This window comes from Sipha flava, unplaced genomic scaffold, assembly GCF_003268045.1.
Source record: "Sipha flava isolate LNK unplaced genomic scaffold, YSA_version1 133_pilon_pilon, whole genome shotgun sequence".
In the NCBI taxonomy this organism is placed as follows: domain Eukaryota; kingdom Metazoa; phylum Arthropoda; class Insecta; order Hemiptera; family Aphididae; genus Sipha; species Sipha flava.
This window is the reverse complement of record NW_020271759.1, coordinates 65,707-78,338: the sequence shown is the minus strand read 5'-3', so window position 1 is coordinate 78,338 and position 12,632 is coordinate 65,707. Positions and strand designations below refer to the sequence as shown.

Sequence of the window (12,632 nt, the reverse complement as noted above, 5' to 3'; positions counted from 1 at the left end):
AAATTAATTGAGTTTTTATAATTTATTTCTATTAATTTATTCTTGGAATACTTTTAAGGTTTTTCACAATTGTTATATCTTTGACATATCACCGCGTCACCGTCAATTGAGGTTATAAACAAATCGACGATATTTTTCTTTCCTTCACTGTAAAGTTGTGTTCGCGTTATTTCATTTAGAAAAGTAGAACGTCGTTTTATATTTTATAATTCCGTAAAATGCCACCCAAAAACGATAAAAAAGGTAGCTATGAACGTATTTATAATAATTTTATTACATTGAGGTAACGTTAAATTATTTTATGAAAATTCGGTAACTTCTTAAATGCCGTCATCATAAGCACATGGCATTCTATTTGACCATGTTCTAATTGGACTAGGACTTATTGGACATATAGTTAATTATTTTCAGTAAATTAAATCATTGTGTTTAAAAAAATTGATTGAATTAATAGTAACTACTACTAGGTAGATTTCATTTTGTATATTATAATGAAACAACCTAGGATGTTATGTAGTGGTCTTATGTGATATTGTCCATTGTCCAAGTGTTTCGTTCTTCAGCGATACTTAAATGACTTACAATCATTCTCAATGTATAGATCATGTACTTAATAAATTACATTTTACAATTTTTAAATTTGTGCAGTTACCGTATTTTTAGTTCTTATAATATTTCAGTCACTTTTATACTTTGGCCATATCAGCGTAAACTTATAATTATGTTCCTGTTTTACTGTTACATCATTATAAAATGTATGTGCAATTTTAATTTTACAAAGATATATTATTAACTAGGGGGATATAATTTTATATAATTCATCAGCTGGTGTATGCAGCCTACACAAAATATATTATTTATTTTGGAATCGATTCATAGAATACATTTTTGATATTTTATAAAGAAGTACTTAAAATGTATACTGTTGTTGACATTAAAAGTTTAATAAGTGTAAAGTATGCTAATGTCCAGCAGCTATTTCTACATATTGCAAAAATAACCATATTATATAAGTAGTTTATATTAAAAATAGTGAGTTTTTATTATTTGTTAGTTTGTTTTATTTAATTTATATTAACTGTTATTATTCAATTATGACATTTTATATTAAAGAATTATTTTGTTTGATTTACCGAATAGTATCTAATCCTAGGTAAAGTCCACGGTTAGAAATAAAATAGAACTTTTCATGATTTTAAATAATTGATATTTATTAAATTAATTTTCTTAGATGCTTATCAAATATTTTTTTATTGTTAAATGTTATAATATGTTGGTCTAATATATCTGTATATTTAAACATTTCAGACTTATGATTTATATAAATCTAATCTAAGTATCAAATTATATTTTCTTTATTAAAACTCAGGTTTAAACTGTTTATACAATTTAATATACAAGTACTCATTTATTATCTTATCTTCAGAATTATTTTTCTATTGTTTTTGTTTTTTTATTTTTTAAGTTTTTAAAATGATAATATGTTTGCAAATTTGTTATTTATATTTAATTGCAGTACCTATATTCACTTATTTCAATTTTTTTTAGGAAAGCCTGCTGCATCAGGCAGTGGAGATAAGAAGCCATCAGGTAGTGAAAAAAAGCCTGCTGCAGCTGCTTCATCTGAAAAGAAACCAGAAAAGAAGCAACCTGCACCTGCTCCGTTACTTGATACCAAAAAACCCACAGAAAAAAAATCTGCCGATAAGAAACCAGCAACTGATAAAAAAGCTGCTCCTGAAAAGAAGGCTGCACCAGAAAAGAAAGCTGCACCAGAAAAGAAAACTGTTGCTGATAAAAAAGCCCCAGTTGAAAAAAAACCAGTAGACAAAAAAGCTGCACCGGCTCCTGTCGAAAAAAAACCGGCTGATAAGAAAAAGGATGAATCTAAACCTAAGGCTGAAGCTTCCAAAAAAGCTGATCAATCTAAAGGTAAAAGTTCAGACAAAGGTATTAAACGTCCATCTACAGAAACTGAAAAGTCTGGACCAGCACCTAAAAAATCAACTAGTAAAGTTGATAATAAATCCAAGAAGGAAGCTGAAAAGCCTAAGAAGGAAGTAGCAGCCAAGAAGAAGACTACTGATGCATCTAAATCTGCCCCTGCTGCTAAAAAGACTGCAGCTGAACCAGCTGCCCCCAAAACAGCTAAGAAAGCAGCACCCAAGAAGGATAAGCCTAAGGCTGCCGCTAAACCTAAAACTGGAGATAAGAAAGAAACCAAAGCTGCTGATAAGACCAAAAAGGCAACTAAAGGAAAGTCAGCCGCAGCCAAGAAATTAATTAAGGGTGCTGCAGCTGCTGCTGCTGCTAAGCTCAGGAAGGAAAAGAAGGCTGATTTAGCTAAAGGTGAAAAGAAGGGTGTTAAAGTAGGATCAAAACGTGATGCTGTAAAGAAAGCTTTGAAATCTAAAATCAGGGTAAACTTTTGTTAGAAAATTAAATTCAGTTGAGATATATATTATCATGTTCACTGATGATTAAATTGCCTTTTATTTTAGACTTTAAAAGGACCTCATGGAACTAGAATTCGTAAGATCAGGTATTCTGTCCACTTCCGTCGTCCTAAGACCTTCCAACCACCAAGAAATCCAAAATACCCAAGGAAGTCTGTTCCTAAGAGAAATAGGTAAAGAATCAATATTTATTTTTTAATTTTAGTAATACAAATAAATAAACAACATTTTAATATATATATTTATATTGTATGACAAATTAGGATGGATGCTTTCAATATAATTAAATTCCCTTTGACTACTGAATCTGCTATGAAAAAAATTGAAGACAACAACACCTTAGTCTTTATTGTGCATTTACGTGCGAATAAACACCACGTAAAAGCTGCCGTTAAAAAGATGTACGATATCAATGTGGCCAAAGTCAATACTTTGATCAGGTAAATTTCAAGGAATACATGTATTTATATTTTTAAATATATGTTTTAAATTATATTTATTATTTACTGTTATATTTTTAGAAGTTATATGATGATTTCATGAGAATCTCTCTGAAGTAAATTAATTTTTCATGATTGATACATTTTTACTGATAACTTTTAAAAGTTTATATTTGTGTTATATTAATATTTTTGAATCATTAGATTTTATTTTGATATCCTAGTTAAATGAATTTAATAAAATTATTATTACTTGTATTCAGTAAAATTTCTCTAATTCATTACTTTCGTGATTGGAGGTGTGGTCTGGATGCGAAAAAGGTTGGATAATCACAATATACAGAAATGTTTGAATACAAAATTTTATCAATTTATCAAAGTATTCATATCGATAGTACTACGGTCAGGTCAACCACAGTTGTGGATGAGGGGGGTTTTACTGTAGTTTATATTTTTTTCCTAATATTTAATAATTAAAGAAAAAAATCTTTCGTGTAGATATATTCTAAGAAATTTGAAAGTGAGATTATCCAAGTATTCAAATATTTTTTTTTAAACATTGTTTAAAAATTTTTTTTTATATAATTTCTAACCTTTAAGTTAGATATATGAATTAACCATAATTATCTTAAATTGTCTAATGCAATTAACTGTGCAAAATAAAATTGTATTTATGGTACAAGTATATTGAAACAAAGAAATTAAATTTTCTTACATGTATTTAAAACATTTTCTTATTTTTGTCTAAACTTAAAATATTTTTAACAATTAATACATAATAACAAAAAAAAAAAAAAAATAGTAATCATAATTCAATTTATATTGGATATATGTTTAAAATATTACAAATTTTAATTTTTCAACAGAATTTATATGATGACTTATTGAGAATCTCTCAGATGTTTAAATTATATGATCGATATATTTTTATCTGACAATAAATTCATACAATTTAATTAATTATTTTAAATTTATTTTTTATTTGATGTAACACTTACACCTGTATGCATAGCCCTTTTTTTATGTATCGTACATAATTGCTTAAGTGGCCCATAACTATTTTAATGTACGACTTAAGTTCTGTCTTGCATGAACGATATTTATATATTCCATAGCTATATACAAGTTTATGTGATAATAACTATTATTATCAGAATTACTATGTTCATACTACCGAAAATTAATAATATAACGAATAATATTAATATTTTTAAAATTGTATATTTAATTTTGATTTTTAATTTAATAAAAATATTTTATATAATAACGAGCAATTCAGAAAAAAATAAACTCGTCCGTGCTTCTAATATTTTCGAAGAGGGGAAATGTTTACAATAGTTTTAACTAATTAAAATTAGATAGGTATTTCACTAGAAAGTTTGTTGCATAAAATCGTAATGTTGTCAATGACTTGAATGGGAGGTATAGGCAATCCTCGATTATTGCCTTGGAAACCTAATAAATTTTCTAAGTGGTCCATGATAATCAGTTTTGAAAAACGATAACGTTTCAAAAATGTATTGTCATTGTATTTTTTAAATGGATCTTCCATATTACGTATATAATTTCTTGGAATTTTTTCAATATCAAATTCGTCGAAATATTCTTCAACTATTTCTACATAATTAACAAAGTTTTAAAAATCATCCATACTACTATATTTTAGTAATATAATTCTTTAAAATTTATATTTTTAGGACGAAAAAAATATTGATACCACGTAAAAAATAACAAATTTATGTATCACTTCAGACTTAGGTGGCGGAATTTAGCGCATAACTTTATGTGTTTGTTTATGGCCTATGTAACACATAAATATCATTGTGCAAGAGAAAAATCGTAAAAGAAATATTATGTGTCGCATAGCTATCTTATGTGACATAAAATTGCTATGCATACGGTCCGTACTAATGACTCATTAGTGTTATTGTTATTATATCTTATTTAGGTTTGATTATTATTGCATTAGTGATCTATGGAGTTCACATATGAAATAGTCATTATGAAATGATGAATTATTGAGAATATCTTATATTACCTATTGGTAATAAATGATTAAAATTTTGTTCTGATAGCTCTTAATAAAATATTTGTATCCTAATTCCATAGTTTTATTTTATAGTACTATGATGACTATGAGAATATCATATTTTACTTTGTAATAAATGATCGAAAATTTGTTCTGAAAGTTATAGTTTATGTATATACATTTTGTGTTGGTTTTCAACTGCTCATTAATGTTGTTATTATTTAATTTTTAGGCCCGACGGCAAAAAGAAGGCGTACGTACGATTAGCACGTGATTATGATGCATTAGATGTCGCGAACAAAATCGGTATCATATAAACGTCTGATTGTTGTATATTTACTTTATTTTAATAAAATAAAAAATAAAAAAAATCCGAATCTTATTTGAATTTTTTTCACACGTTTATGCGCTCATTGCTGTTACCATCGACTATGGTTAATGCTGTTTTTTTTTATTTAAAGCTTAGTTTCCATGACTATGTGCGTATGTACATCATATGTGTTATCGTGGCCAAAGTGGTTATTTTTTCTGTTCACAATCAAATTTGCGTATCGGTCTGATCTTCCGACGATAATGTATTTGTTGAACACGATCGTGTTCGTGTCGTCGGTGGTAGTAACGTCGAGGACGGCCAAGGACTACGGACCGTTCCTGTTGTCGGGTTCCAACCTGGAATGGCCGTCAGCGGCCGAGGAGAGCGACGACATACGGTGCGGTCGTTACGAGCCCAGGAAGATCCTGGTGCACGGCGTGCAGATGGACGGTGAACGCGCGTACGTCACCATGCCAAGGTTCGCACGGACGGGCGTGCCGTGGACGCTGGGCTCGTTTCGGCTGGACGCGATGGACTTCGAGCCGGATATCCTTCCGTACCCGGACTACCGGAGCTACGGGCCGTCGTGCCGGGGCGGTAACGTGACGGCGGCGTGTATCTTGAACGTGGTGGACGTGTACGTCGACGACGGCACGCTGTGGGCACTGGACACCGGGACGGCGGGCGTGCTGGGCCGGAGGCCATCGCGGATGGGTCCGCCGCGGCTGATCGCCATAGACCTGGCCGCAGACCGCGTGACCGCCGCGGTCGACCTGTCGCCGGTCATAGGGCCCCGCAGCGCGCTCCAGCACCTGGTGGCCCGGCGCACGTCGTGCGGCCGGCTGTTTGTGTACGTGGCCGACGCAGCCGGCCACGCGATCATCGCGTACGACGTGAACGCCAGCCGGCTGCATGCGATCCCGCTGCCGGAGACCGTGTCCGCGGCCCACCACCGGCGCGTCGTGCTGCACCTGATGGCCGTCAGCCGGGCCGGCAAGAGCTACGTGTACTTCACGTACCGGCAGAGCGGCACCGTGTTTGCGCTTGACTCGTGGTCCCGCGAGAGCGTGACGCACGGTTCCGTGGTCGAGGTGGGTGCGAAACCGGTGGATATGATCGTGCTGGGCACGGACCGCGGTACCGACGTGTACTTCCGCGCGCCCGACGCCACGGACGTGTGGGCGTGGGACGTCAACCGACCGCTAGACGTGCGTAGCTTCCGACTGGTGCACCGCAGCTACCTGTACCTGATGCCCACCGCGGTTGTGGCCGGCTGGCGGAACGCCGTGTGGACGGTCGAGTCCAACTACGACGAGTACGTGACTGGCAACGTGGACTGTACCGGCCCCAGGACGTTGTTGCGGCCGATCGGCGGCAACGCGTCCGCGTGCGGCGGCCAAGACCAGGTGTAGTACATCGGGTGGGCGGCCGCCGTCCGCGCAACTCTCTTTGTGTGTTCTTTTTTCATTGTCCTCTCTTTGATTCACTGCCGTTTAATGTTCTCACATATCCGAGTACTGTTTATTTTTTTTTCGCGCTGTTTAGTCTTCTAGCATTAATGATTCACTTTATATTTTCCTTATGGTGAAGACTGCTGTTAACTGTTTTCATTTCTAATATTAAGTGGTCAAGAAATAAAGTCTTATAAACCGTTCCATGTATTTTACTCATTATTTTTCGCTACAAAATAACTAAAACCTACACTTGATGTTCAGAGTTTTAATTACGAAAAGCAAAATTTAATTATTTTTCTAGAAATGCATTGGAATAAATTCAAACGGTGTAAACGAAAGAAAATAATTCAATAGTATTTAAAAAGACAAAAAAAGCCTCTAGAGAAAATTTATATGATAAAATACATTTTAAGAAAATGAAAAACAAATATAATTTTGTAATTTAAGCCTACCTATTAGTTATATTATAATTTTAAAGATCATCCTTACTGGTCTACTTAACCAGGCCAAATCTTCAGGTGGGGCAAACAAAATTGTAGGGGGGCATTAGAAAAAAATCAATATTAATGCTATTTTTAATTTATTAATACTGTAATTTTTATAATAGGTACTTTAAATTAAAATAATAAGAATTAGAATAAAGTGAACATAATTACATTTTGAATATTTTTATAATATATTATTTTTTGAATACCAGTTTTTTTTAAACGAAAGCAGTTGTAATTTTCTATCTTTTTGCTTGTTGAATTCCATTAATAATACATCCAAATTTAGAATTTTAGGATCTAATGAAATGGTGAATGTTAACGGTTCGATATGTTATATTTATTGTTCGGTGTTGTCGTCAGACATCAATCAGATGCCATCGTATTTTCCAATGCAAATGCTATACAATATTGCTAAAAATAATTTCTTATGTTAAACAGTGCTTCTACTGCCGATGAAATTATTATCAAGCAATAAATTATATTTAACTACCACGGCTGTAGATAGTAAAAACCTACTATCTACATTCATGCTAACTACTAAATGTCATGACATTATTAACTTTTGTTGGGGGGGCAACAATCAGGTCTAGGGTGCAACCACCCCCCTTCCCCCCCCCCCCGTGACTACGGACCTGTACTGAACTGAACCAATTTATTAATTATCTACATTTCAAAATGTTCTTCATTTTTCTCCTGCACTAAAATTATATTAAGCGGTGAATGTCTTATGAAAATGTTCTAAGAATGGCATTGCAGTACCTCGCGGTACACTAATAAACATTCTGTTATTAATTACTCAAATAGGTTAGACTACATTTAATTTTTTTTTCATAATAACATAAATAATGCAGCAAGAAGAATAAGTAAAAATGATTACTTTTGCCTATTCAATTTATTAGTTAAATATATTTAAAATAAAATATTATTATAGTTTCTTTTATCAGTTTATCAAGTGCATTTCTCAAAAAATTCTAATAATTATAGTCTTTGTTAACACTGATTTTATAATTAGCAAGTACTTGAGTTACACCACCCAATACATTATTTATCCAAACAATGGTATAAAAGTAACAGAATTTTAATATTTTCATAATGCAATTATGAACCATGGTTAATGGTTTGAACTTGTTTTAAGAATTTCATAATTTTAGTTTTAATACCGCTAGGAATAAAAAAAAAAACTCAGTATTATGAAAAGATGAAGTACTTTATCTAATAGAATATTCACAAAAAAACAATAGTTACAGGAAAATTGTCTTGTAATAAAATAAAATGTGTTTTTTTTTAATAAATTTTCTATTATTTGTGACCTCGCCGAGTTTTGGACAGTGGTTTTGCTCTGGCACCCTTTTTATTCGATTTCTTTTTGTCCATACGCATTTTAGCGCGCATGTCTTTCTTCATTCTTGGATCGACTACTTTGTATGGACCTTTAACTCCAGCTGGACGTTTTGCTCTTTTGGCGGCTGTATGTTTTTTGGATACAACATATTTAATTTCTTGTTTTGGTTGTTTCAGTTTCTTGTAAATTCTAAGTAAAAAATGAATTATAAAATAATTGTTCCGTTGCTAAAAGAAAACCACTTAAACACTTACTGTCTGACTTGTCTAGCTTTTTCAGCTTCTGTTACATCAGCATTTTCAACAACTCCTTCCAACTTCTTTTTTGCTTTTTCCATTTGGCGCAGTGCTCGCTTTTTCTTTCTGGCTTTAGCTTCACCAACTTTTTTAATAGGTCTAATATTTATTTCTTCATGTCTTTTACCAAATTCATCCACCAATTCCTTAAAATAAAATATCATATATTTAATAATTACAAAGAGGCTAAAGTTGCAATAAATATTAATGAGATTTTTCAGACATACTTTAGGTACAGGTATATGTTTGCGCATATGTTTTGATTCATCTTCAACAAACCAATCAGGTAGATCTTCATCATTGAAAGCATATCTATTCCAAGCTTCATCAATGATGTCTCTTTTCATTTTTTTCGAGGAAGCCATCATAGTACCCAAAGCAAGACCATTATCATCCAAAACTTTGGCATTTCTCTTCTTCTTCTTTTTTCCTATTGGTTACCATTGCAAAAGTGAATAAAGTATGTAAAATTAAATAGTTATTTTTTTTTTACCCGCTGGCGTAAGAACTGGTTTGTCATCCCATTCATTTATTGGCATTGCAGCACTCTGATCTTCAACCTCACTTATTTCAGATTCGGAATCAGAATCTGTAGTTTCATCATTATCAACACCATTCTGTTCTGATTCAATTTTTTTTTTAGGAATTTTTCCATTAATTTTTTTAGTATTATCTTCATCATCATCTAAGTTTTCTCTATACATTTTACCACCTTTAGATTTAATCACATCAACCATTTTTTCTAACTCATAATCTTCATCTTCTTCTTTTTCTACATCTTTAAACACATCCTGTAAACCATAATAATTTTAATATTTATGAATGTCATGAGAGAGTTTTATGATTAATAACCACTAACTTTATCAAACCAAAGTTCAGCTTTTGATGTTCGCTTGTCTTTAACATCCCGATAATCCAGATCAGTAATCAGAGGATGGTTTTCATTAGGGTCAGAAAATGTTACTTTTTTCTTGGGTAAAATTTTTGATGAAAGATTTTTATCTTTAAAACCTAACAATACAAATGCAATTTAATTAATTGTATCTTTCACATAGACAAACAACATACCTAATCCTTCAGTATCACTGTCGACTTCATCTGATGAATCTTGTTCCGAAGCACTTTCATCTGAACGGTAGAACCTACATAAAATATTATCAATGTTATAATAATTTTAAAAGAAAATAAATATGTACACAAGATTTTAATAGTTACATTCCAGATTTGTCGAGGTACGTATTGTCTGGATCATATTTTACTTTTTTAGGTTTGATTTCAATATCAGAATCTTCAGATTCTACTACATCTGGTTCTTGATCAACAATAGAATCTAAAGCTTTTTTTGTTTTTATGTTAGATAGTTGAAATACACCAGTCTCGCGCTCTTCAGTTGGTCCTAAATCATCTTTATGAATCATTTTCAAATTCATTTTAGTATGTAACTTAGTTCTTTCTTTGTTGGTCTTCTTCTTTTTACGTTTTAATTCCCTTCTTTCTTCATCCTAAATAAACACCATAATACGATATATTTAATATATAAATAAATAAACAAATTGCTTACATATAGAAATAAATAAATAATTAAAAGCTTAGCCAATAGTATAATATATTTATAAAGTAATAATAATACTTCAGGCTAAACTTTTATTTATTTATGAGAATAATCAATTAATACTTTTTAATTTTAATTTAATTTTTATTATTTTATTAGAAGATATACTCGTATACTTGAAGAAATGCATTGTTAAAACATACCTGCAATTCTTTTATTTCCTTATCAACTTCATCTAATTCTTTTTCATCCTCAGAAAGTTGAATATCATTTTCCTTGTTTTCATTATCTGTTTCTTCAGATTCATCCTTTGTTTCTTTTTCTTGGAATACCTTCCACCAATTCATTAAAGACCTGATATCTTTTCGGCCTAAGACTTTAATATCTTTGCAACATTCTTTGATTTCATTTGTTGTACTTGGGTGGTTGGCGATATTTTCATCATCAAACACAATCTAAAAAAAAAAAAAAATAATTAAAATAATTCAATATGGAAAACAAATTTAATAAAATTGTTATCTATATTGTAAATCACTAAAGATTTTAAGTTTGTATTCTATAGGGTAAGTAAATTGCACAATATCAATAAGAAAGGAAAAATTTAGGCAGAAGTATCATAAGCTTAAGTGTTCTAATTTGAAAATCTTTATTTAAATGGCTTACATAACTTTTTCTGAATAAACAAATAATATATAAATTGTTAAATTGAAAAATTTAAGGATTTATTATTTACAAGTATTATTATAAATTATTTTACTTCATATGCATCTTGTAATGCTATAGCTGGGTTTTTATAAGTCATATAAGTTGAAACAGGCAATTGTTTATATAATATAGTTGTATTATCTGGATAGCCTTCTGCTTTAGGTTTCTTTGAGGTTTTACTTTCAGAATCTAATTTCACCTAAAAAAAAAAATATATATATATATTTGTAATAATGTGAAATTATTGTACATTAATAATTTATTACTTGAGGTTTGACTTCTAGGTCTTTGAAAACATAGTTTGGATTGAAAAAACGCATGTCTAGTTTAGCTGGTTTCAAATAATATTGACAAACAACAAATATTTCGGCAGACTCACTACGTGAAGCTTGAGGTTTGGTTGCATGTACTTTTCTGAAAAGCTGTTTAAAAACCCACATAAGGGCATTGTAATCTTTTGATCTGAAAACTTTGGTAATGAACCATCCTCCTTCCCTGAGATTATGACAGCATAATTTCAAAGCACTCAAAGTAAGACAAGATTGAGAATATGCATCATAAATCCAATTTTGACCTGAATACAGTTAAAGTTCAATATAAAATGTAACAATACATTTATGAAAGAATATATAGTAGAGGTTCTTAATCTGATGCTTAGTGAGTTTTATTTATTAATTATGAAAAAATAAAAAATTAATCATCAATGTAAAGGTAATTATTTATTTTATCACAAATCTTTTGATTTAATATTATTATATCAAATAGTAAATAATTTAAAACCAAAATATTTCTATATCTTCTTAGAAATATTAAATGTAATACATTAGGTTAAGAATCCAATACTTATAGGAATTAATAAAATACTAACCAACATTAGGAGCTCCATCATTCAGTACAACATCAGCTTTATATGTCTGAAGTTCTTTACTGAGAGCCGACTGACATTGTGGAGTCGTAATATCATGTAATAAACATATACAACCCGGTATTGGCTTGATAGGAAACAAATCTATACCAATGACGATGCTGGATACCGGCATATTCTGTTTGGCTACTTGCATCCATCCTCCTGGAGCTGCGCAAAGATCGATGAGCACACGAGCCTTCTGCAGGAAATCGAACTTTCTGTTCAACTGGAGTAACTTGAAAGCGGCACGAGATCTGAACCCTGTTAAAACGACACAAGGGATTTAGAAAAATGTACGATGCTGATTATGCTTTGAATGCGAATCACTTACCGGTTTCCTTGGCCAAATGGTAAAACTTATCTTTACGCTGTTTTCCGATTTTACTCTTCTTACCCATCTTGACGGACAAGCGCTGGCCGCTACGGGCTTAGTTTTAATAAAATACGTGACCAAGTCACCGTTGGTGGTTAAAATAGTGTACACATTTTGCTCAAAAAGTTTAAATAATATTTTGGAACGAGTGATAAGTTATCACTGTGTTAGGTTATGCACACACGTGAGTTCATGGATAGCGCGCTTTGATCGTGACCAAAGACGATACGAACAAGGTTTTCGCGCGTTTGCATTCACGTTCGAATAATTTAAATTT

The 12,632-nt window shown here is 31.7% G+C and overlaps 3 protein-coding genes across 3 annotated transcripts; 2 read left to right on the top strand and 1 right to left on the bottom strand.

Moving 5' to 3' along the window:
* Positions 1-134: 134 nt before the first annotated feature.
* Positions 135-5,302, top strand: LOC112679285 (histone H1-I). The gene is made up of 5 exons (XM_025549029.1): positions 135-243; positions 1,549-2,420; positions 2,502-2,629; positions 2,720-2,896; positions 5,158-5,302. The coding sequence occupies exons 1-5, from the start codon at positions 219-221 to the stop codon at positions 5,240-5,242; spliced, it is 1,287 nt and encodes a 428-aa protein (XP_025404814.1). The 5' UTR covers positions 135-218; the 3' UTR covers positions 5,243-5,302.
* Positions 5,303-5,380: 78 nt separating this feature from the next.
* On the top strand, positions 5,381-6,893 carry LOC112679286 (protein yellow-like). Its single transcript, XM_025549030.1, has one exon. The coding sequence runs from the start codon at positions 5,397-5,399 to the stop codon at positions 6,648-6,650; it is 1,254 nt and encodes a 417-aa protein (XP_025404815.1). The 5' UTR covers positions 5,381-5,396; the 3' UTR covers positions 6,651-6,893.
* A 1,528-nt stretch (positions 6,894-8,421) lies between these two features.
* Positions 8,422-12,505, bottom strand: LOC112679268 (pre-rRNA processing protein FTSJ3). The gene is made up of 12 exons (XM_025549011.1): positions 12,314-12,505; positions 11,944-12,243; positions 11,342-11,649; positions 11,128-11,274; positions 10,574-10,825; positions 10,034-10,320; positions 9,887-9,960; positions 9,678-9,829; positions 9,312-9,609; positions 9,046-9,248; positions 8,777-8,964; positions 8,422-8,711 (listed from the first exon to the last, which is right to left on the bottom strand). Exons 1-12 carry the CDS (start codon positions 12,378-12,380, stop codon positions 8,480-8,482), a joined length of 2,508 nt encoding a protein of 835 aa, XP_025404796.1. The 5' UTR covers positions 12,381-12,505; the 3' UTR covers positions 8,422-8,479.
* Between the last annotated feature and the right edge of the window lie 127 nt (positions 12,506-12,632).